This window comes from Ahaetulla prasina, chromosome 2 (genome assembly GCF_028640845.1).
Source record: "Ahaetulla prasina isolate Xishuangbanna chromosome 2, ASM2864084v1, whole genome shotgun sequence".
Classification (NCBI taxonomy): domain Eukaryota; kingdom Metazoa; phylum Chordata; class Lepidosauria; order Squamata; family Colubridae; genus Ahaetulla; species Ahaetulla prasina.
Genome location: NC_080540.1, coordinates 4982475 through 5006437, shown reverse-complemented (window position 1 = coordinate 5006437; position 23963 = coordinate 4982475). Strand labels below are relative to the sequence as shown.

Here is a 23963-nt window from a genome sequence, read left to right as displayed (position 1 = left end):
AGGGATTCAGGAAAAATAAAAACCCCTTTGTTCGCAGGAGGAGCTGAATGCTTCAGATGCACATGGCGCGATGGTAGAGGAGGAATAAGCAGCATGAACCCGGCAGAACGAGCTCTTTTTCCTAGAATCTGTTGACCTTCCGTGTGGACCAGGACTGAACCTTCTTTCCGAAATGCCTTAAATCCATAAAGAGAAAGAGGCTCCATCAGACCTGAGGAGCATCAGAGTACCAAGTGCCTGTGGGGAACCAGGTGTACAGATCAAGGTGCTCACAGGGCCCCCCTCCCTGTGCTTGGAGGGGGCAGGAAAATGCCAGAAGCCCCCCTGACAATAGGAGTCGGGCAGATCCCAGATTCTGAGCACATCAGCAACTACCTCACAAAGGACATTTCTAGGGGATGAAGAGAGATAAGACCACTTCCCAAGTGAAACAGCTAGGAAAACATTATGCTGCGTTGGGCTGGGATGAGATGCTACTTCATGGAGGACAGAGGAGGAGAGAATTAACCACAGTTAAAGGCAAATGATGAGTTAAGATGGTTCTCCTTTAGTGAAGCTAATGAATTTTACAAAACCATCGCATTAAATTTAGACTATTTGAAGTGATATCTGGATGGAAAACAGAGTAATTGGTTCCAGATTGACAGAAATAGGCAAGAAAAATATTTAATGTAACATGGTATATGAATCATGAAATATCACAATAAAAGAACAAGAATATATACAAAGGAATTTAAATGTAATCAAAATTAAAAAGATGATAAGCTTTATCTAATAACACCCAGGCCAGGGAGCTTTTTTCTCACTTTACCAAATTAGACCTGCTTTTGTATCTTTTGAAAAGATTTCAGGATTACATATTTTCTATGCTACAAAGATTTCTAGGGCTTCTCTCTGTGGGACTCACAAATATATGACAATTGTCTCATTTCAAGGAACAGATTTTCCACATACCAAGCTCTGATGTAGTTTTTCAAGCGGAAAGTTTCCAGTCATGCGAGCACCTGAAGGGTTTATCTGGAGAGCATTTTTATCTGCAGACCAAGTAGACATTTCAGAAATGTTTTCCCACATCAATACCCCAAATTTCTTTTTCTTGTGGATCCTCTGGGGCCTCCAGACATCTCAGTGAAGTCAGTATTTTGCAATATTCCGAGCATTTATACAATGAGCCCCTTTTGGAATGTTCCTGGGTTTATCAAGGTTTCATTACAAGCGATCTTTGACTTTCGGCAAGGATTTATGGCCCATAAACTGGGCCATAAAATTCTGACCATTGTAAAATCCTTCCCCCCAAACTTATGTGACCACATTATGAGCACTTGGCAACTAGTTGGATTTTGCAACCAGTTCCATGATTTTGCAGCCATCCAATTACAATTTGCAAGGGTTTTTTTTGCCAATTTTTGCAGAAAAAGCAAATTTGGAAGAATGGCTTTTTACTTGGGACTGCTTATTGATCACAAAAATGTCTCTGGAGAATCAAGATGTTGTAGGATGTAGTGCAGAGCCATATTAACAGCATCATCTGTTGATCTATTTGCTCAGTATGCAAATTGCAGGGGGTCTAACAGTGGATCCATGATGGTTTTCAGGTGGGACAGCACTAGCCTTTCAAAGGTTTTCATGCCTACAGATGTTAGAGCAACTGGTCTGTAGTCATTCAGTTCCTTGATGGAGTGTTTCTTCGACACTGGGATGATAGTAGAGCGCTTGAAGCAAGAAGGAACATAACACATCTTTAGTGATTTATTGAAGATTCAGGTGAAGATGGGGCCCAATTGGTCAGCACAGACTTTTAAGCAAGAAGGAGTTATCTTGCCTGGGCCTGGAGCTTTTCCTGGCTTTTGTCTGTGAAATAGGTCCTACACTTCCTTTTCTGTGATCACTAGGGGTTGTGAACCCAATGGGATGGGGTCAGTTGTAGGAGGCTTGGCTTTTGTTGGTGTCTCTGAAATAGGGTTGTGGAGATAGGTGGCTGTAGTTTCTTTTCAAACCTGCAGTAAAACACATTCAGGTCATCTGCCAGTTGTTGATTTCCTTCAGCCTGATATAATAATAACAACAGAGTTGGAAGGGACCTTGGAGGCCTTCTAGTCCAACCCCCTGCCCAGGCAGGAAAACCCTACACCATCTCAGACAGATGGTTATCCAACATTTTCTTAAAAATTTCCAGTGTTGGAGCATTCACAACTTCTGCAGGCAAGTCATTCCACTTATTAATTGTTCTAACTGTCAGGAAATTTCTCCTTAGTTCTAAGTTGCTTTTTTCTGCACTGCACTGCACACCAGAACAACTAGACACAAGAACAGTTTTTTCCCGAAGGCCATCACTCTGCTAAACAAATAATTCCCTCAACACTGTCAGACTATTTACTGAATCTACTATTAATCGTTTCATAGTTCCCATCACCAATCTCTTTCCACTTATGACTGTATGACTATAACTTGTTGCTGGCAATCCTTATGATTTATATTGATATATTGATCATCAATTGTGTTGTAAATGTTGTACCTTGATGAACGTATCTTTTCTTTTATGTACACTGAGAGCATATGCACCAAGACAAATTCCTTGTGTGTCCAATCACACTTGGCCAATAAAATTCTATTCTATTCTATTCTATTCTATTCTATTCTATTCTATTCTATTCTATTCCATTCCATTCCATTCCATTCCATTCTATTCTATTCTATTCTTTGATCAGTTTCCACCCACTGCTTCTTGTTCTACCCTCAGGTGCTTTGAAAATAGCCCTATTCCCTCTTCTTTGTGGCAGCCCCTGAGATATTGGAACACTGCTATCATATCTCCCCTAGTCCAGTTCCTGCAACCGTTCTTCATATGTTTTAGCCTCCAGTCCCCTAATCATCTTTGTTGCTCTTCTCTGCACTCTTTCTAGAGTCTCAACATCTTTTTTACATCGCGGCAACCAAAACTGAATGCAATATTCCAAGTGTGAACTGACCAAGGCATTATAAAGTGGTACTAACACTTCACGTGTTCATATTTTTAAGATCCTTTATTCACTCTGAGCATTTGTGAAGTTCCTCTCCCATATGGATTCAGCTGTGACTTCTAAGGTGTGATGACTGAGGAAATACTCTGCCACAGTCTAAATATTTGTAATTTTTTTCCCATATGAATTTTCACATGACATCTGAGGGCTGATAAGGTACAAAAGATTGTCCACATTCATTGCATTGATATGGTTTTCCTTAGTAGGAGGAGCCCCGTTATCAGGGCTTGTTTGGGATGGCGATTTGCCAGTGTTAGAACCTGGGTTAACATTTCCAGCTATTTTCCTCATTTTACGAACCTTGGAAGGATGGGTCAACCTTGAGCCTGGTGAGATACAAACTGCCAAATTGCAGTCAGTCAGCAGTCAGCACAAGTAGCCTTACTGCATTCTAAGGACTTTGCCACTTAACTGTTCACACTAAACTGATTACATAATTCAAAGCTGCATTTCCTGTGACCAAAAGTTCTAAGTAAGATGTGGTCCAAAATAACCAGAAGTGTGTCAGGCACATGCAGATAGCCACCAATGATCTGCCTTTTAGGAGCAGGAGTCTACCCAAATCTCCAGGATATTTTTCCTAAAGTTCATCCGAAATCTTTTAATTCCACCAGAAGTGTCCAGCTAGACAAGATGGAGTCAAAAGAATCAAGATAACGGCTGTTTTAAAGGGCAACACATATAAAGCTAAAAACAGCAGGATTTTAACTGCAAAGCATGGCATAATCTGACGGCCATCTTGGCATTTTTGAGCTCCCAGCCATGTCCTGAAAACAGTCCTGTTATTTTGAACAATAATTTTATTCAGGATAGTATACAAAGATCAAACAAGCTTAATACAAATATGTGTGCGTGAATATATGAAAAAGACAAGGTGGAGAAAAAAAATAATAAACCCCTCCAGAAAAGATAATAGGAAAAATAGTTTCCCTCTTCATCCTCAGCCAGCAGATTCAACATCAACACTAAAAAAACAACCTCTATGTTTTATTTATCTTTAAATAAACAACCAGAAGCATCTTCATTCAAGTCTCACCCCATTTTTCTCCAATCTCCAGTTCTCCCTATGGATCAACAAAGCTCTAGTAAGAATTAACTAAAACTCCTGCATGCCTCAATTTATGACTGGAAATCCATTCCCAGTTATGGACATAACTCAAGGACTATAAAAAAAGGTGTCCCTGCATTAACGGGCCTCTGTGGCTCAGACTGGTAAGACAGTCTGTTATTAACAGCAGCTGCTTGCAATTACTGCAGGTTCAAGCCCCACCAGGCCCAAGGTTGACTCAGCCTTCCATCCTTTATAAGGTAGGTAAAATGAGGACCCAGATTGTTGGGGGCAATAAGTTGACTTTGTATATAATATACAAATGGATGAAGACTATTGCTAACATAGTGTAAGCCGCCCTGAGTCTTCGGAGAAGGGCGGAATATAAATGCAAATAAATTTTTTTTAAAAATTAAAAATTGTTCCCAACTGAAGAGGTTTATCTTTGCTATGGATTATCTGATGCATTTTTAGCTGTGATTTGCAATAAAAGTGTTCTCACACCCCGCCCACTTGTGAGGCTACTCTCCAGTGTAATATCAGTTGTGCGCCCAGTGCTGAAGGTTGGGCAAAACATTACCCACAATCTGAACATTTATATGATTTTTTTTCCAGTGTGCATTCGCTGATGCTTCGAAAGAGTATCTTTCCGAGGAAAACACTGACCGCACTCCGAGCATTTAAAGGGCTTCTCTCCTGAATGGATTCGGCTGTGACTTGTAAGGTGAGATGACCGAGCAAATGCTTTCCCACACTCTAAGCATTTATAACGTTTTTCCCCCGTGTGAATTTTTATATGATTTCTAAGGTTTGATGTGGTACGATAAAATTGTCCACACTCGATGCATTGATATGGCTTCTCCCCGGTGTGAATTTGCTGATGTCTCCAAAGTACTTCCTTATAAGCAAAAGATTTCCCACATTCTATGCATTTGTATGGCTTCATGCCTGTATGGACCCTCTCATGCATTCCAAGGGTGTGTTTTCGGGAAAAGCATTTCCCACACTCCAAACATTTGTACGGCTTCTCCCCTGTGTGGATTCTCTCATGATTCTGCATGTCTTTTCGTGTAAGAAACCCTTTTCCACACTCCCCACATTTATAGGGTTCCTCCCCTTTGTGACCCTTCTGATGTGTCCGAAGTTCAAAAGAATACATAAATCTTCTACCACATTCTGGGCATTCAAAGGGTCTGTCTCCAGTGTGAATTTTCTGATGTCGCACCAGGGTTGATTTATTGGAAAAGTATTTCCCACATTCGAGGCACTTTAAATTTTTCTCCCCTCCATGTGTTTTCCAATGACTCCGAAGATCTGAACTCTGGGTGAAACAATTTCCACATACATAGCATTTGTAAGGTTTTTTCTTTTTCTCCCCTCTGTGTGTTTTCTCATGTTTCTGAAGAGTTGAACTCTGGGTGAAACATTTCCCACACTCAAAGCACTTGTAAGATTTTATTCCTGAATGAATCTTCTTATGGATCCAAAGAGTTGAGTTATGAGAAAAGCACTTCCCACATTCCCAACACTTGAAAGGTTTCTCCCCTGTGTGAATTGTCATGTGGTCCCTGAGAGTGTATTTTGCACGGAAGAATTTCCTACATTCAAGACATTGATAAGGTTTATCTCCAGTATGGATTTTTTGATGTTTAAGAAGTTCTAACTTTCGTTCAAAGCATAAGTCACATTCCTCACATTTATAGGGTTTTAGTATACCCTCCAAACCTTGACTGGATCCTCTTTGAAAATGGATATTCCTATGGGTCAAAAGGAGGGACCAGCAAGCAAAGGTTTTCCCACACTCTGAGCATATATGGGATGTTTGATGGTTTTCTGGAGTGCTGCTTGTGTCTGACGGGAGATCCAATGGTTTCTCACGCTCCATACTTGTTGGCGGCGGCTGCCTTGCGCTGATTTTCTACTGTTTGTCGTAGTCGACTTGCAGATAAAAGTTGGATCACAATATTTTATTTCTGTTAGGGGAAAAAAAGAAATGGAGAATATTATTTCCTTTTGAGAAAGGTAGGGAATCACAAAATCTTAGACTTGGAAGGGAGCATGAAGGTCTTCCAGTCCAACCCTCTGTCCAGGACCTCAGAACACCTGGACAAAATCTCCAGTGATGGAGCCCTTACATCTCTTGGGAGGCAAAATCTCCGGGGGCCTTCAGCCATTTCAGCCATCTGCCAGTGACCCCAGGCCTCGACTTCAGCCCGGTGTCACCGGTGCCACTGGGAAATGCGGCCTTAATCCCCAGATGGGTGGCCTTTGCAGCCTTGTGCCATTCTCCAAGCCACATGTTCCATACTGTTTCTAAGCAACATGGACCAAAGCATCTCTAAGCTTCTGCAGGATCCCCTGAAGTCAAATGCGGACTCTGCTGGGACTCCAATGGTCTCCCCTGCCCCCCGCAAGACAAACCTGTGCTTCTTACCTGGGACTTCATCCACTTAATGACCAGTGAAATCATTACAGTAACTGAGTAAAGACATCATGTGATATCTCACATAATGACCACTTTGCTAAAGAAGCGAGATTCCAATCCCAATTGTAGTCATAAGTCGAGGACTACCTACAGGCAACCCAAAAGATTAAGGCATCACAGAAGCCAAAGAGGAGGAAAGAGAGTTGAGGTTAGTGTAAGCAACCCATTTCTTCTCCCCTTTTCTTGCTTTTCTGATTATTCCACTTATGAGCTCCATCCCATCATGACTAGTTGATCCTGGCTTCCTCATGACACGTTTCCTCTCCCTGCATGGATCCATTTTACAGCTCAGTCTCTTCCTCTTGAGAAGACCATGCAACTCTCCTTTGTGTTGTTATTTACTTGTTGTTTAAATTTATTTGCCACCTATCTCGCTGAGGGGCTAATTTGAGGCACTATGACAGTAAAAATGTTAAAATGAATATGTGTAAATATAACAGTATCAAAGTAATGAAATGATGAACAATGGGATAAACAATGAAGGTATAGTAATGTCAAATTAAAAGTGGACAGGGATGGGGGGGCGAAGAGTGTAGGGAGCAGGTGGGCTTTGCTATTAATCTAGTAGCCACCTCCAGTGTAATACTCTGTCATTTGTTTTGGGATTAAGACAACACCATCTATGCCAGCCCTCTCTTCTCTCCAACTGCCCCACAGGGGTCCTTCAGTAGGAAGTGCCACACCTGCCTTGGGCAAGAAGGAACAGGAACAGAGCAGCTGCTGTCTTCTCCATCAAGAGTTTCCCTCCGGGGCCACATCTGGCTTCTTCTACAAACCATAGTTTAGCACAAGACATAGGACTGGCTGAATTGAGGTCATCCCTTTGCATTTCCTATTTATTTATAATTTAATTTCTATACCGCCCTTCTCCCGAAGGACTCAGGGCGGTTTACAGCCATATTAAAACACCAAATACAACTAACAATTTTAAAAACAAATTAAAACCAAATATTTAATGGCCAGATGAACTAAAACGGTCAAAGACCGACATAAAACCAATTTAAAATTTAAAATTACAATTAAAATTATACTTAAAATTATACTTAGGCTAGTCCCGCACGATGAAATAATAAAGTCTTCAGTTCACGTTTGAAGGTCCAGAGGTCAGGGAGTTGGCATAACCCCGGAGGCAGCTCATTCCAAAGGGCCGGTGCTGCCACAGAGAAGGCCCTCTCCTTGGGGGCCGCCAACCGAACCTGATAAAATGCTCCCCTGGCGACGGCCGTCAAATGTTCATCTAAAGACAGCCGATTGTCCAGGAGAACGCCCAAGTTGCGCACCCTTCCCCTGGGGGCCAATACTTCACCCCAACAGTCAGCAATGGCGTAAGCTGACTGTACCAGGACACCGGAACCCACAGTCACTCTGTCTTGGAGGGGTTGAGCTGGAGCCTGTTCCTCCCCATCCAGACCCGCACGGCCTCAAGACACCGGCCCATCACCTCGACGGCTTCGTTGGGGTGGTTCGGGGTGGAAATGTACAGCTGAGTATCGTCAGCGTACAGATGGTATTCCACCCCGAAACCACGGATAACCTCCCGCAGTGGCTTCATGTAGATGTTGAACAGGAGGCGAGAGAACCGACCCCTGTGGCACCCCACAAGTGAGGCACCTTGAGGTCGATCTCTGCCCCCCTGCCAACACCGTCTGCGAACAGTCAGAGAGATAGGAGGAGAACCACCGATAAACGGTGCCCCCCACCCCCAATCCCTCCAAGCAGGATACCATGATCGATGGTATCAAAAGCCGCCGAGAGATCTAACAGGACCAGGACAGAGGACATCCCCTGTCCCGAGCCCTCCAGAGGTCATCCACCAACACGACCAAAGCCGTCTCCGTGCTGTATCCAGGTCTGAAACTGGACTGGAACGGGTCCAGATAGACAGTTTCCTCCAGGTATTGGGGAAGCTGATATGCCACCACACTCTCAACAACCTTCGCCAAAAAGCGAAGGTTGGAGACTGGGCGATAGTTCGCCAATACAGCTGGGTCCAGGGAAGGCTTCTTGAGGAGGGGCCTCACCACCGCCTCTTTCAAGGCAGTGGGGAAAATGCCTCTCAGCAAGGAAGTGTTGGTAACTCCAAGGAGCCAGCCTCGTGTAACCTCCCGTGTGGCCAGTACCAACCAGGAGGGACACGGGTCCAATAAACATGTGGTGGGATTCAGCCTACCCAACAACCTCTCCATGTCATCGGGAGTCACAGGATCAAACTCAGCCCAGGTAATATCCTCAAGACCCGTCCCCGCCATCCTGCCTGAATCTATCCAATCAGCATCCAGTCCGTCCTGGATCAGAGCGATTTTATCGGACAGATACTGTACAAAATCCTCAGCACGTCCCTGCAAGGGGTCCTCCCGAGCCTCCTGCATAAGCAGGGAGGGGGTCACCCTAAACAGGGTGGCTGAGCGATTATTATAGAAGCAGGCTGCTTTTCTGATGCCCTGAGCACAACCAGGTCCAACCAAAAAGCTGCCTATATTAGAAGGGGAAGTTCAGTCAGGCCACCCTAAAAGAGACTCAACCCCAGAAGATCAGACAGAAATGGAGGAGGGGAAAATGGCTCCGATTTAGCATTTCATCCTTCTCCAGGTGCAACAGCCAAGTTCTCATAAATGGGCCATGGCTGATCAAGGCAAATAAAGCTATAGAGAGTTTCTCCAAAGTGAAATGAAAGAACTTATTTGTCATTCTAATCAGCCCCCCTCCCCGAAAAAAAAAAGCTAAACTGTGACATGGTTTAATGCTGGGGTAAATTCACCCCAAATTCCCAATAAAGGATCCAAAGAATTTCAATTAAAGTTTAAGCTTCAGAACAGTTAAGTGTTAAGTGCTTCAGTTTACTAAACTATAATCGCAAGTGCATTACAAACAAGGCATAAACAAGAAAAATTTGCACATATTATAATTAAAAATGTATCATGTGAAACAAGACCCAATTTGGGCTGACACAACAGTTCCCCATGACCGGACAGCCCCATCACGAGCTGAGTCCCCAGGCAGCCCCTTCCGGCTTCAGGGGTGCAGCCACCCAGCTCTGTGGCCTCCAACTCGGCCAAGAGTAGCTTCTTCAACAAATATTGATTACAGGAATTACGCCTTCACCCAGCACCTTGGCAGCATTGCCGTTTTGACCAAGAAAGATTAAAAAAGCTTATTCCCCAAACCAAGATTTATTTACTCACCTTTCAATTTACAGTTAAGAGGTCTCTGGGTTACTTGTTCCCGCTCTGAGTCAAGGCCAGGGATGACCTTCACCACTGACCGGTTAAATATTGCCTGACCGAATGGCCCTTTGTGCACGAAACTGCTTCTCCAACCAAGCCACAATTTCCAAATTCTCTAGGTAGAACATGGTCCCAGCCAAAGGCTGGTGGCTCCCGATCCAAGAACAACCCTTGTCCTTTGTCTCCTGCAAAGACAAATGCAAAAGGTTCAGATGCCGACAATAATCTATAAATGACCTTGAAGAAATGGGAGAAGATATAATACAAATAATGGAAATAAAATCTTGATAAGCAAAAATGGAAGAATCTGGCAAGATGGAGTCCAACTGGGACAAAAGCATAGTGCTGAGTAGGAAAACTCAAAGGAAGATGAGGGAGATCAAATGGGGGCAGAGCTCTTTCCGGCTCTTTTTGGAGGCTACAAGGCCACCAAGATTCCAGGCTTCCTGGGACCCAATGCTACTTTGGACAGGCATTTTGGAAAATATTCACAATTATGTAAGGCAACCTTCTGGCCATCAGCTCGTTCTACTAGCTGCTCACAAGACTAGCCTCAAATTTTCCTTAGAATGTGTGGTTTCTAAAACATCCACCCAGAAGGCGCTAGCACATCACAGCCTCTTCTGGGCAAAACAAGCAAAATATAAAGTTTAGAAATTATACCCAGCTTTTCAAAGCCGAAGCAAAGTAAACCTTAGCATAAAACAAACCGTTTCATTTTTAGCCTTTTTCCTTTGAGCTCAAAGAAAGAGGATCTCTTGTAGATAAAAACGAGAGCTCAACTCAACCAATTTAAACCTTTTCTTCCCCCCAAGCTTTCCCCTCCCCATTGCAATGAGGTCAGTCTGTGTTAAGACCACATTACAAACCTCAATAAATGGTTTAAAGCTCCGTTTATTCTATTTCTTAAAACTGCACTTGCGGGATATGCATGCTCAGAGACCTCTTGCTCTGACGGACCACAGTGACCTTCTGAAAGCAACCTCCTCAAAGCTCCTTTCCGAATCCACGAAGTCCCCGGGGGAACCTTGGCCGGGTGAGGAGGGAAGGGAGGGAGCCGTTCCTTGCAGAACTGGATCTCCCCAAGGAAATCCCTGCAAGCCGAAGAGCGGGATAAGCAGCTCCCTTCCTCCTGGCGGGAAGAGGATCTCCTGGGAGGAGGGGCGGCCTGGAGGCCGGAGATAGAATAGCCCTTCCTGACCCGAGCGGTCCAGCGCTGATCCTCGCCGGGACTCGGGGAAGGATGCAAAGATCCAAACAGTGAGAGGCGGGGCTGAGCTCCTGCTCTCCACTCTGATTCCGCTTCCGCTTTTTTAGCCACGCCCCTTATAGCCCCCAATCTCCCCTCCCAGCCAGGACCACGTGCAATGAAACGGCCTCTGTTTCTCCAATGGGCGTCGGTGTCCAGGGTTCCTCTGCCCATGCGAAGAGTGTCCCTTGCCGCACGGTAGAAGCGCGAGCTTGTATGTGTCCATGGAGAAGCCCTATTTAGGTTTTTTTGTTTCGCAACTGCGTTCAAAGTGCCAGTAACGAGAAGCATTCTATAGTTACCTTTTTTGGTAGTTTTACTTTTTTGGTTTTCTTTTCTAACTGGATAATAAATGTTTAACTTTCCTCCCAGGATCTTTTAATGCATCTGTCATCAGTCATCTGTCATGACTTACACTGATCTGTAATAGCCACTGGTGCAGAGATTACATGTTGATGACCCTCCATCGTCAGAGTTTAAATTGGGTGAGCATGGATGAGTTTTCTCCCATTCTTTGCTTTCCTAATCACCAGAGACCCCAAGACAGGAAAGAAGACAGTTTGGGGGAGCAGCCCAGCTCTCACATTTGTTCCCAGAGGCAACACAATACAACAGGAAATTAAGCCTGAAAGTATTGCCAAGCCACTGGAAAATAGAAATGATTCCATTTTTTATTTCTATTTATTGCTGCTTTATTATTTTTGCAAATAACTCAAGGCAGTGAATATATCCAACATACCTTCCTCCTCTTATTTTCCTCACAACCACCCTGTGAGGTGGGTTAGACTGACACTGGCCTACGCTCACCCACCTGGCTTTCAGGGCCAAGGCGGGACTGGAACTCACTGTCTCCTGCTTTTGAGCCCTGGCATTAACCACTAGGGCTAGGCAATACTAGATGTCCTGGATGTTGATTGGGAATGGTCATCTTTTAAGATGGGTGGACTTCAGTTCCTAGAATTCATGTTGGCTGGGGAATTCTGGGAGTAGAAACCCACACACCTTAAAATGGTAAAGGTTGAGGAACACTGATATTGACTTACACAGGCATATATCATTTTCTGTTCAAATCACATATGTGTATTTGAAGTGTGTGAGTGTTTATGAAAATCATTCTCTGTTCAAGGAGGAGAAATTTAATTTTGCAACTGGCTGGCTTTTGCAACCAGTTCCATGATCTTGCAGCCATCCAATCACAATTTGAATTTTTTTTTTTGCCAATTTTTGCAGAAAAAAGCAAATTTGGAAGAATGGGACCGCTTATTGCTTATTGGCCACAAAAAATGCCATCAAATCAGAACCTTTTATATGGGTACCACAATGTATGACTGTATAAACCTATTACCAGGAATCTGTTCCTAACTGCAGTCATAAGTCAAGGACTAGCTATGCTCTGCAAAACAATCTACACTCACTTGTAACTCTTTTCTCTTGTGAAATGTCTCTGGTAAGTTACTAATGTGCTGCTTTTTGAGCCAAACCTCCTTATGCTGCCAGATTGATGTACTTTTGCTTGATTATATACTCCCTGATTGTATTTAAGGTTATGTGACTAGAAAAAGAGTTTTCCTCAAAAAAACCAATTATAGAATTCTTCTGTCCCTGATGATCCTGGTAAATGCTAAGATGTGACTGCTGAAAAAAAGTGTTCCTGACATTGTCCACAACTTAAGAGATTTATTTCTGTAGTAGACATTCTGATGCATTTTTAGCTTTGATTTATAAGGTTTCTCACACTTTGTATACTTCTAAGGCCACTCTTTTCTATTTTGCTCTATGGAGTAGAGAGTTGGTCTCTGACAGAAAGCCACTTGAAGTGACTAGAAGCATTTGAAATGTGGATTTACAGAAGGCTATTACATATAAGCTGAGGTGACAAAATCAGAAATGTGGAGGTGATAAGTCACCTCGGAAAGCCAAGGGAAATCATCAAAACCATTAAAAAGTGAAAGTTAGACTATTTGGGACATGTGATGCAACACCCGGAAAAATACACCATACTTTACTTAATCCTCCAGAGAAAGATTGAAGACAAACGAGGTCCAAGCAGAAGAAAAACATCATGGCTTCAAAATCTAAGGGACCGGTTTGGACAAAATTCAGCAGCACTTTTTCATGCGTCTGTTGATAAAAATAGGATTGCCAACATGACATTCAATGACGGATATGGCACAAGAAGAAGGCCACTCTCCTGTGTAATATCGAGTGTGCCTGTGAAATGCTGAATGGTGAGCAAAACATTTCTCGCAGTCTGAACATTTGTATGTTTTTTCTCCATTGTGGATTTGCTGATGTATCGCAAGAGTACTTTTGTCGGAAAAATCCTCCCCAAGGGTCTTTAGTAGTGATCAGGAGGGATACCGAGACTGAGCAGGTGGCTCTGCAATGGCAAAGGATTTACAGCTTGTTTCAATCCTTTCCCTTTTTCTTCCTCCTCCTCTCCCCCATTCTCAGTGCTATCTCATGTGAGCAATCATAATTTCCAGGTTTCTTATCTTCAGTCAACATGTCCTTCCTCTCTTCTCTTCATAACTCAGCCAGAATTTTACATTCCTTTTGGAATTCCTTCATGTTACCACCTTTAAAGCGCTCCATGGCATAGGACCGGGATATCTTCGGGACCGCCTTCTGTTACCACATGCCTCCCACCCGACCGGTACACTCTCATAGAGAGGGCCTCCTCAGGGTGCCGTCAGCCAGACAGTGCAGGCTGGCGACCCCCAGGGGGAGAGCCTTCTCTGTGGGGGCACCTACCCTCTGGAATGAGCTTCCCCCAGGACTTCGACAACTTCCAGACCTCCGGACTTTCGCCGCGAGCTTAAAACATATCTATTCTTTCGAGCAGGACTGGCTTAATAGGGTTTTAAATATGGATTTTATTGGGGTTTATTTTATATTTTGTATTGTATTTTAAATTTAGGCTATTGGAATAAGTTTTTTAAAATATTGTTTTTATTGAATGTATTGTCTTTATTTTATCTGCCTGTTCACCGCCCTGAGTCCTCCGGGAGAAGGGCGGTATACAAATTAAATTATTATTATTATTATTATTATTATTATTATTATTATTATTATTATTATTATTATTATTATTATTATTATTATTATTATTATTATTATTATGATGTCCTTCCTCTCTTCTCTTCATAACTCAGCCAGAATTTTACATTCCTTCTGGAATTCCTTCTTGTTCCTGTCTCATGAAAGCCTCTGCACAAAGCATGTCATCCCATTTCGCTTACATAGCAAGTGTAACTGCCAAATATTTCAGTCTTCACTTCCCTGGGGAGGGGTATCAAGGGGGGAAGGAGGGGGGGCAGGGTGGATCTGCTAAGTCCAAAGAGGCTGGGAGCTGCCATGATGGTTTGGGGCTTCGCTGCCCCAGAGTCAGAGGGCAACCTTAAATTATGGTATTGTTGGAAGAAATTTCCCTGGTTTGTTCCCAGCTGGGACACCCCACAGATGCTGAGAAGAAATGGATGCAGAAGCCAGCTGCCAGAAAGTGGAATTCTTTTAATAATAGGAAGGCAAGAAGCAAAAAGTGACACAGCTGGAGGGTTCCTGGCTTGCAAGCATCTTGGAAGTGTGACTTTGATGCTTAATTCCCCTTTGAAGCTCCTGTAGCTTGATGGGTTTATTTGTGTTTGGGGAGCTAAGAAGAAATTGTGCCAAATTACATTGGTTAGGAAGGAAAAGATTATGAGGGAAGCAAAACCAGTAGGATTTCTTCTCGATTGTGCCACGTGGCCTTGCAACAGCCTAGCAAGGGAATGGCATTCTCTACTTCAACTTCTTGAGCTCTGGATATCTTCTAAAAATCAGGGTACAATTGGGTATAGTGAGGCCCACAGGCTTTGAGGAACCCAAGGGGCAAGACGCAGATCATGGGAGCTAAACCTTCCATGGGTTCCCCCACTCCTGAGTTACCACATGCTCTAACTAACAACCCATGCATTTGTTAAATAAATGCAATGGGAAAAGTAGGAAAAAGGAAGTTGTTAATTATGTACTTCATTTAATGTTTTCTTCAACTTCTGACATGAATGGGCAAGCTCCATTACTGTAGTAAGTGGATGACTACCTATATTGCCTATAACATTCTATGGAAGTGAAAGTTGAGATTATCATGGACAACCAAGGAAATCAACAAATGCATCACAGAACAAATCCACCAGATTTGACATAAAAAGGCCAGGCTCAAATTGCAATCAAAAGCACCAACCATGCTTTCTGGAGAAGGCTCTGATGCTGAGAAGGATGGAGAGAATGGGAAGGAGAGAGCAACCAGGTGGTGGATTCAATTACAGTGTCAACGGGGTCACCTTTGGGAGATCTGAAGGATCCTCCTGAATCTATTATATAGATTAACATAGAGTTGATGGCATATTTATTTATTTATTTATTTATTTATTTATTTATTTATTTATTTATTTATTTATCAAACTTCTATACCGCCCTTCTCCCGAAGGACTCAGGGCGGTGTACAGCCTTCATTTAAAACAATTAATATACATATTAAAATAACCATTAAAAAACTTATTCAATAAAAGGCCAAATTAAAACCGTCGATTGACCATAAAAATACCCAATAAAATTACCATTAAAAGTTTAAAATTTAAATTTAGAATTTAAAAAGTCAGGCCAGTCCTGCTTGTATAAATAAATAAGTTTTCAGTTCCCGGCGGAAGGTCCGAAGGTCAGGCAATTGGCGTAAACCGGGGGGAAGTTCGTTCCAGAGAGTAGGTGCTCCCACAGAAGGACCTTCCCTGGGGCCGCCAGCCGACACTGCTTGGCGGACGGCACCTGAGAAGACCCTCTCTGTGAGGCGTGCGGGTCGGTGGGAGGCATGTGGAAACAGCAGGCGGTCCCGTAAGTACCGGGCCCTAAGCCATGGGCGCTTTGAAGGTGGTAACCAAAACCTTGAAGCGCACCGGAAGACCACAGGTAGCCAGTGCAGACTGCGCAGGAGTGGTGTTACCGGGAGCAGCGGTGCTCCCTCAATCACCAGCGCAGCTGCATTCTGGACTAACTGCAGTCTCGGGTACACTTCAAGTAGCCCCATGTAGAGAGCATTGCAATAATCCAGGCGAGAAGTGACGAGAGCATGAGTGACCGTGCATAAGGCATCCCGGTCAAGAAAGGGGCGCAACTGGCGGACCAGGCGGACCTGGTAAAAAGCTCTCCTGGAGGCGGCCGTGAAGTGATCTTCAAACGACACCCGTTCATCCAGGAGAACGCCCAAGTTGCGCACCCTTTCCGTTGGGGCCAGTGACTCGCCCCCAACAGTCAGCCGCGGTTGCAGCTGACTGTACCGGGATGCCGCATCCACAGCCACTCCGCCTTGGATGGATTGAGTCTGAGTCTGTTTCTCCCCATCCAGACCCGCACGGCCTCCAAACAACGGGACAGCACTTGACAGCTTCGCTGGGGTGGCCTGGGGTGGAAAAGTACAGCTGAGTATCATCAGCGTACAGATGATAACTCACCCCAAAGCCACTGATGACCTCGCCCCAACGGCTTCATATAGATGTTGAACAGGAGGCGAGAGAATCGACCCCTGCGGCACCCCACAAGTGAGGCGCCTGCGGCCGATCTCTGCCCCCCTGTCAACACCGTCTGCGACCGGTCGGAGAGGTAGGAGGAGAACCACCGATAAACGGTGCCTCCCACTCCCAACCCCTCCAACCGGCGCAGCAGGATACCATGGTCGATGGTATCAAAAGCCGATGAGAGATCCAACAGGACCAGGGCAGAGGAACAACCCCTATCCCTGGCCCTCCAGAGGTCATCCACCAACGCGACCAAAGCTGTCTCCGTGCTATACCGGGCCGGAAGCCAGACTGGAACGGGTCTAGATAGACAGCTTCCTCCAGGTACTGAGGGAACTGCCGTGCCACCACACTCTCTACAACCTTCGCCACAAAGCGAAGGTTGGAGACTGGACGATAATTACCCAAAATAGCTGGGTCCAGGGAAGGCTTCTTGAGGAGGGGTCTCACCACCGCCTCTTTCAAGGCAGCGGAAAGACCCTCCATCAAAGAAGCATTTATAATACGGCGGAGCCAGCCTCGTGTCACATCCTGAGTGGCCAGCACCAGCCAGGAGGGGCACGGGTCCAGTAAACATGTAGTGGCATGCAGCCTCCCCAGCAACCTGTCCATGTCCTCGGGAGCCACAGAATCAAACTCATCCCAAACCACATCAACAAGACGAGCCTCAGTCATCTCATCTGGATCATCGCAATCTTGGTCCAAGCTATCCCGAAGCTGAGCGATTTTATCGTATAGATAACCACTAAACTCCTCGGCATGTCCCTGTAAGGGGTCATCCCGTCCCCCCTGGTGAAGAAGGGAACGGGTCACCCGAAACAGGGCGGCCGGGCGGTTATCTGCCGACGCAATGAGGGAGGAGGCGTAAGAACGCCTCGCCATCCTCAGTGCCACTAGGTAGGTCTTTGAAAAAGACCTAACTAGTGTCCGATCAGCTTCGGAGCGGCTGGACCTCCAGGTGCTCTCTAGGCGTCTTCTCCGGCGTTTCATCTCTCTCAGCTCCTCAGAGAACCAAGGAGCTAATCGAGATCTGCGCCGGGTCAGAGGCCGCAAAGGCACGACACGGTCCAAAGCCCCAGCCGCGGCCTGTTCCCAGGCCGCGACTAGTTCTTCAGTCGTGCCGTGGGTAAGATCCTCAGGGAACGGCCCAAGCTCCATCTGAAACCTCTCAGATGATCAAAAGTCTCAGAGGGGTGGAGCCGACATCACAGCGAAAACTTCAATTCACGGAAGCAACAAACAAGAATAGAGGAAGCAGAAAATAGAGGACAAGAGGAACTAATGACAGATGAAACCATAACTAAGTAACAAGAAGGAAGTTGAACAAAAGAGACAAATAGAACAAAAAGGAGTAAGAGTTAAGAAGCAGAGAGAAATAGAATAGAATAGAATAGAAAAGAATAGAATTTATTGGCCAAGTGTGATTGGACACACAAGGAATTTGTCTTGGTGCATATGCTCTCAGTGTACATAAAAGAAAAGATACCTTCATCAAGGTACAACATTTACAAAACAAATGATGGTCATAGCGTACAATTTAACACTTAATGATACAACACTTAATGATGATCATAGGGTACAAATAAGCAATCAGGAAACAATCAATATCAATATAAATCATAAGGATTACCAGCAAAACGTTACAGTCATACAGTCATAAGTGGAAAGAGATTGGTGATGGGAACGATGAGAAGATTAATAGTAGTGCAGATTTAGTAAATAGTTTGACAGTGTTGAGGGAATTATTTGTTTAGCAGAGTGATGGCCTTCGGGAAAAAACTGTTCTTGTGTCTAGTTGTTCTGGTGTGCAGTGCTCTATAGCGTCATTTTGAGGGTAAGAGTTGAAACAGTTTATTTCCAGGATGTGCGGAATCTGTAAATATTTTCACGGCCCTCTTCTTGATTCGTGCAGTATACAGGTCCTCAATGGAAACCAGGTTGGTAGCAATTATTTTTTCTGCAGTTCTAATTATCCTCTGATGTCTGTGTCTTTCTTGTTGGGTTGCAGAACCAAACCAGACAGTTATAGAGGTGCAAATGACAGACTCAATAATTCCTCTGTAGAACTGGATCAACAGCTCCTTGGGCAGTTTGAGCTTTCTGAGTTGGCGCAGAAAGAACATTCTTTGTTGTCCTTTTTTAATGATGTTTTTGATGTTAGCTGTCCATTTGAGATCTTGCGATATAATAGAACCTAGAAATTTGAAGGTTTCTACTGTTGATACTGTGTTGTCTAGTATTGTGAGAAGTGGAAGTACGGAAGGGTTTCTCCTAAAGTCTACCACCATTTCTACGGTTTTGAGTGTGTTCAGTTCCAGATTGTTTTGGTTGCACCACAAGGCTAGTAGTTCGACCTCTCGTCTATATGCGGATTCGTCATTGTCTCGAATGAGACCAATCACTGTTGTGTCATCTGCGAACTTCAGTAGTTTAACAGATGAATCGTTGGAGATGCAGTCATTGATATACAGAGAGAAGTGGGGAGAGCACACAGCCTTGGGGGCCCCCTGTGCTAATTGTACAGGTATCTGATGTGATCCTGCTTAGCTTCACCTGCTGCTTCCTGTTTGTTAGGAAGCTTGTGATCCACTTACAAGTCTGTTCAGGTACCTATAGCTGGTTTAGCTTATTAGAAGAGTGTCTGGAATGATGGTATTGAATGCTGAACTAAAGTCTACAAAGAGGACTCTTGCATAGATCTTTGGAGATTCAAGATGTTGTAGGATGTAGTACAGAGCCATATTAACAGCATCATCTGTTGATCTATTTGCTCGGTATGCAAATTGCAAGGGGTCTAACAGAGGATCCGTGATGGTTTTCAGGTAGAAAAGCACTAGCCTTTCAAAGGTTTTCATGACTACAGATGTTAAAGCAACTGGTCTGTAGTCATTCAGTTCCTTGATGGTGGGCTTCTTCGGCACTGGGATGATGGTAGAGCGTTTGAGGCAAGAAGGAACATAACACATCTCTAGTGATTTATTGAAAATATGGGTGAAGATGGGGGCCAATTGGTCAGCACAGACTTTTAAGCAAGAAGGAGTTATCTTGTCTGGGCCTGGAGCTTTTCCTGGCTTTTGTCTGTGAAATAGGGCCTGCACTTCCTTTTCTGTGATCACTAGGGGTTGTGAACCCAATGAAATGGGGTCAGTTGTAGGAGGCTTGGCTGTTGATGGTGTGTCCGAGATGGGGGTTGTGGAGATAGGTGGCTGTAGTTTCCTTTCAAACCTGCAGTAAAACTCATTCAGGTCATCTGCCAGTTGTTGATTACCTTCAGCCTGGGAAGGAGGTTTGCCATAGTTGGTGATATTTTTAAAAGTTTTCCACATGTTTGCTGGTTCATTTGCTGAAAACTGATTCTTGAGCTTTTCAGAGTAGCTTCTTTTTGCTGCTCTGATCTCCCTTGTTAGTACATTTCTGGCCTGATTGTACAGCATTTTATCACCTTTTCTGTAAGCTTCCTCTTTGGAATGACGTAGCTGCTGAAGTGTAGGTGTGAACCAAGGTTTGTTGTTACTGTATATTCGCAAGTTCCTTGTTGGAACACATAGGTCTTCACAGAAGCTGACATATGATGTTGCAGTATCTGTGAGTTCATCCCGGTCTGCAGAGGTCTCTTCAAAAATATTCCAATCAGTGCAGTCAAAGCAGGCCTGTAGCTTTAATTTTGCCTTCTCCGTCCAAGTCTTTATTGTTTATTTATTGTTTATATTTATATACCGCCCTATCTCCCAAAGGACTCAGGGCGGTTTACAGGCATTTAAAAGCAAATAAATACAATCTAAAAACAATTAAAAAACTTATTCAAGAAGCCTAACAATTAAAAATATAAAAAATAAAAACCCAAGTTAAAACCCATAAATTAAAATCTAGCTCAGTCCTGCGCAATTAAATAAGTATGTTTTAAGCTCGCGGCGGAAGGTCTGAAGGTCCGGAAGCTGACGAAGTCCTGGGGGCAGTTCATTCCAGAGGGTGGGAGCCCCCACAGAGAAGGCCCTTCCCCTGGGCGTCGCCAGACGACATTGCCTCGCTGACGGCACCCTGAGGAGTCCCTCTCTATGAGAGCGCACGGGTCGGTGAGAGGTATTCGGTAGCAGTAGGCGGTCCCGTAGATAACCCGGCCCTATGCCATGGAGCGCTTTAAAGGTGGTCACCAAAACCTTGAAGCGCACCCGGAAGGCCACAGGTAGCCAGTGCAGTCTGCGCAGGATGGGTGTTATGCGGGAGCCACGAGGGGCTCCCTCTATCACCCGCGCAGCTGCATTCTGGACTAACTGCAGCCTCCGGATGCCCTTCAAGGGGAGCCCCATGTAGAGAGCATTGCAGTAATCCAGGCGAGACGTCATGAGTGTGTGAGTGACTGTGCACAGGGCATCCCGGTCCAGAAAGGGGCGCAACTGGCGCACCAGGCGAACCTGGTAAAACGCTGTCCTGGAGACGGCCGTCAAATGATCTTCCAAAGACAGCCGTTCGTCCAGGAGGACGCCTAAGTTGCGCACCCTCTCCATCGGGGCCAATGACTCGCCACCGATGGTCAGCCGCGGATTTAGCTGACTGTGCGGGATGCGGCATCCACAGCCACTCTGTCTTGGAGGGATTGAGCTTGAGCCTGTTTCTCCCCATCCAGACCCGTACGGCCTCCAGACACCGGGACAGCACTTCGATAGCTTCGTTGGGGTGGTCCGGCGTGGAAAGGTACAGCTGGGTGTCATCCGCATACAGCTGATACCTCACGCCGAAACCACTGATGATCTCACCCAGCGGCTTCATGTAGATGTTAAACAGAAGGGGCGAGAGGATCGACCCCTGCGGCACCCCACAAGTGAGGCGCCTCGGGGCCGACCTCTGCCCCCCTGTCAACACCGACTGCGACCGGTCGGAGAGATAGGAGGAGAACCACCGATAAATGGTGCCTCCCACTCCCAATCCCTCCAGCCGGCGCAGCAGGATACCATGGTCGATGGTATCGAAAGCCGCTGAGAGGTCTAATAGGACCAGGGCAGAGGAACAACCCCTATCCCTGGCCCTCCAGAGATCATCCACCAACGCGACCAAAGCCGTCTCCGTGCTGTAACCGGGCCGGAAACCGGACTGGAACAGGTCTAGATAGACGGTTTCATCCAGGTGTAGGGGAAACTGATATGCCACCATAATCTCTACAACCTTCGCCGCGAAGCGAAGGTTGGAGACCGGATGATAATTACCTAAAACAGCCGGGTCCAGGGAAGGCTTCTTAAGGAGGGGTCTCACCACCGCCTCTTTCAAGGCGGCCGGAAAGACACCCTCCACCAAAGAAGCGATCGTAATCGCCTGGAGCCAGCCTCGTGTCACTTCCTGAGTGGCCAGCACCAGCCAGGAGGGGCACGGGTCCAGTAAACACGTGGTGGCATTCAGTCTACCCAACAACCTGTCCATGTCCTCGGGAGCCACAGGGTCAAACTCATCCCAGACAATGTCACCAAGACCACCCTCGGACGCCTCACCTGAGTCACCGCAATTTTGGTCCAACCCGTCCCGAAGCTGAACGATTTTATTGTATAGATAACCGTTAAACTCCTCAGCACGTCCCTGCAGCGGGTCATCCCGTTGGTGAAGGAGGGAACGAGTCACCCGGAACAGGGCGGCTGGGCGGTTATCTGCCGACGCAATGAGGGAGGAGGCGTAGCAACGCCTCGCTTCCCTCAATGCCACTAGGTAAGTCCTAGTATAGGACTTCACTAGTGTCCGATCAGCCTCTGAACGGCTAGACCTCCAGGAACTCTCTAGGCGTCTTCTCCGGCGCTTCATCCCCCTCCGCTCCTCGGAGGACCAAGGGGCCGGTTGGGACCTCGCGGGTCAGAGGCCGCAAAGGCACGACACGGTCTAAGGCCCCCGCCGCGGCCCGTTCCCAGGCCGCAACAAGTTCCTCAGACGTGCCGTGAGCCAGACCCTCAGGGAATGGCCCAAGCTCCGTCCGGAACCTCTCTGGGTCCATCAGGCGCCTGGGACGGAACCAACGCATCGGCTCCGTCTCCCTGCGGTGTTGGGTGGCGGTCAGAAAGTCTAGGCGAAGGAGAGAGTGATCTGACCATGACAAAGGTTCGATGACTATTTCCTTTAAGTCCAGATCTCTCAACCACTGACCAGAGACAAAATCAAATCGAGTGTACCACCCCCAGTGTGGGTAGGGCCATCAACTACTTGAGTCAGGTCCAAGGCCGTCATGGAAGCTGTGAACTCCCGAGCTGCTGTCGATGACGAGCCGGAAGATGGCAGGTTAAAGTCCCCCATGACTAAAAGTCTGGGGGTTTCAACTGCCACCCCAGCAAGCACCTCCAGGAGCTCGGGCAGGGCAGCTGTCACGTAGCAAGGAGCCAGGTACGCGACCAGCAAGCCCATCTGACATCTATGGCCCCACTTCACAAGGAGGATTCACACCGACAATCTGAGGTACAGTGGTCTCCCTCGGCTCCAGACTCTCTCTAATCACAACCGCCACCCCCCCACCCCTACCCTGGGCTCTCGGCTGATGAAATGCACGGAAACCTGGTGGGCACATCTGTACCAGGGGCACACCCCCTTCTGCGCCCAACCAGGTCTCCGTAATGCCTATAAAGTCCGCGGCACCCCCCTGAATAAGGTCGTAAATTAGGGGGGCCTTATTGGCCACGGACCGTGCATTACACAACATCAGCCGAAGGCCCAGGCTCTGAGGGTCTTGACTATCCGGGGAACGGGAGAAGTCTGGGGGCTCGGGGCGCGCGATCGCCTGCAAGTATCGAGCGCGCACCCCCTTAACACGATCCGAGCCCCCGCTTCCGCCAAATCTGCCCCTCCCCCAAACCGTGCAAATAGCACCACCCTCCACCAATGGAACCTGAACTCCCCCCATAACCTTCGGACCTATTAGCTCACCGCCACGAGCATGCGCAGGAACTGATACCCCACCCGGCGGGTTTCCCCCAACATCCGCCCTACCCCTCCCACCCCTTAAAAATGCCCTATCTAAAAACCCCCAAAGGCTCTTCCTCTTCGCATGCCACCTCTGTGGATCCCAAGATCCGTCATTGAGGCCGGCCCTTGGTAATAAAACGGGCCATTCCTGCGAGGCGGGGGCACCTCGCAGGCGCAAGAGTTCCTGTACCGAATAACATAGGCGAATCGTGAGAATAATACTACTTCGCTAGGGGATAACAGTCGCCGGGAGATGATCATTGTCCAGGATGGTAGAATATTAGTCCATAGTACTTCACACGGATACCCATCATCCGATGGTGGCTGATAATGTTGATAAATAGGCTAAAGATGGAAAGATAGAAAAAAATAGCCCAGTCCCAAAATCCATGTTGGAAAACGAGGTGGGTGGGTAGATCTTCTACCACCCTCGGCACTGTCTACAGCTGTTCTTGGGT

General features: G+C 46.1%; 1 protein-coding gene across 6 annotated transcripts in view; it reads right to left on the bottom strand.

The window, feature by feature from the left end:
- Positions 1-665: 665 nt before the first annotated feature.
- LOC131192735 (gastrula zinc finger protein XlCGF26.1-like) overlaps positions 666-23963 on the bottom strand; it is a 39723-nt gene continuing 16425 nt past the window's right edge. For 2 of the 6 annotated variants that reach the window (XM_058172207.1, XM_058172208.1), the window contains exons 2-3: positions 9736-9962; positions 666-6041 (exon numbers count right to left, since the gene is read on the bottom strand). In XM_058172207.1, the coding sequence (XP_058028190.1) occupies positions 4664-5953 (1290 nt within the window). In that variant the 5' untranslated portion in view covers positions 5954-6041; positions 9736-9962 and the 3' untranslated portion in view covers positions 666-4663. The other 4 variants (XM_058172204.1, XM_058172206.1, XM_058172209.1 and 1 more) reach the window with 4 other exon arrangements.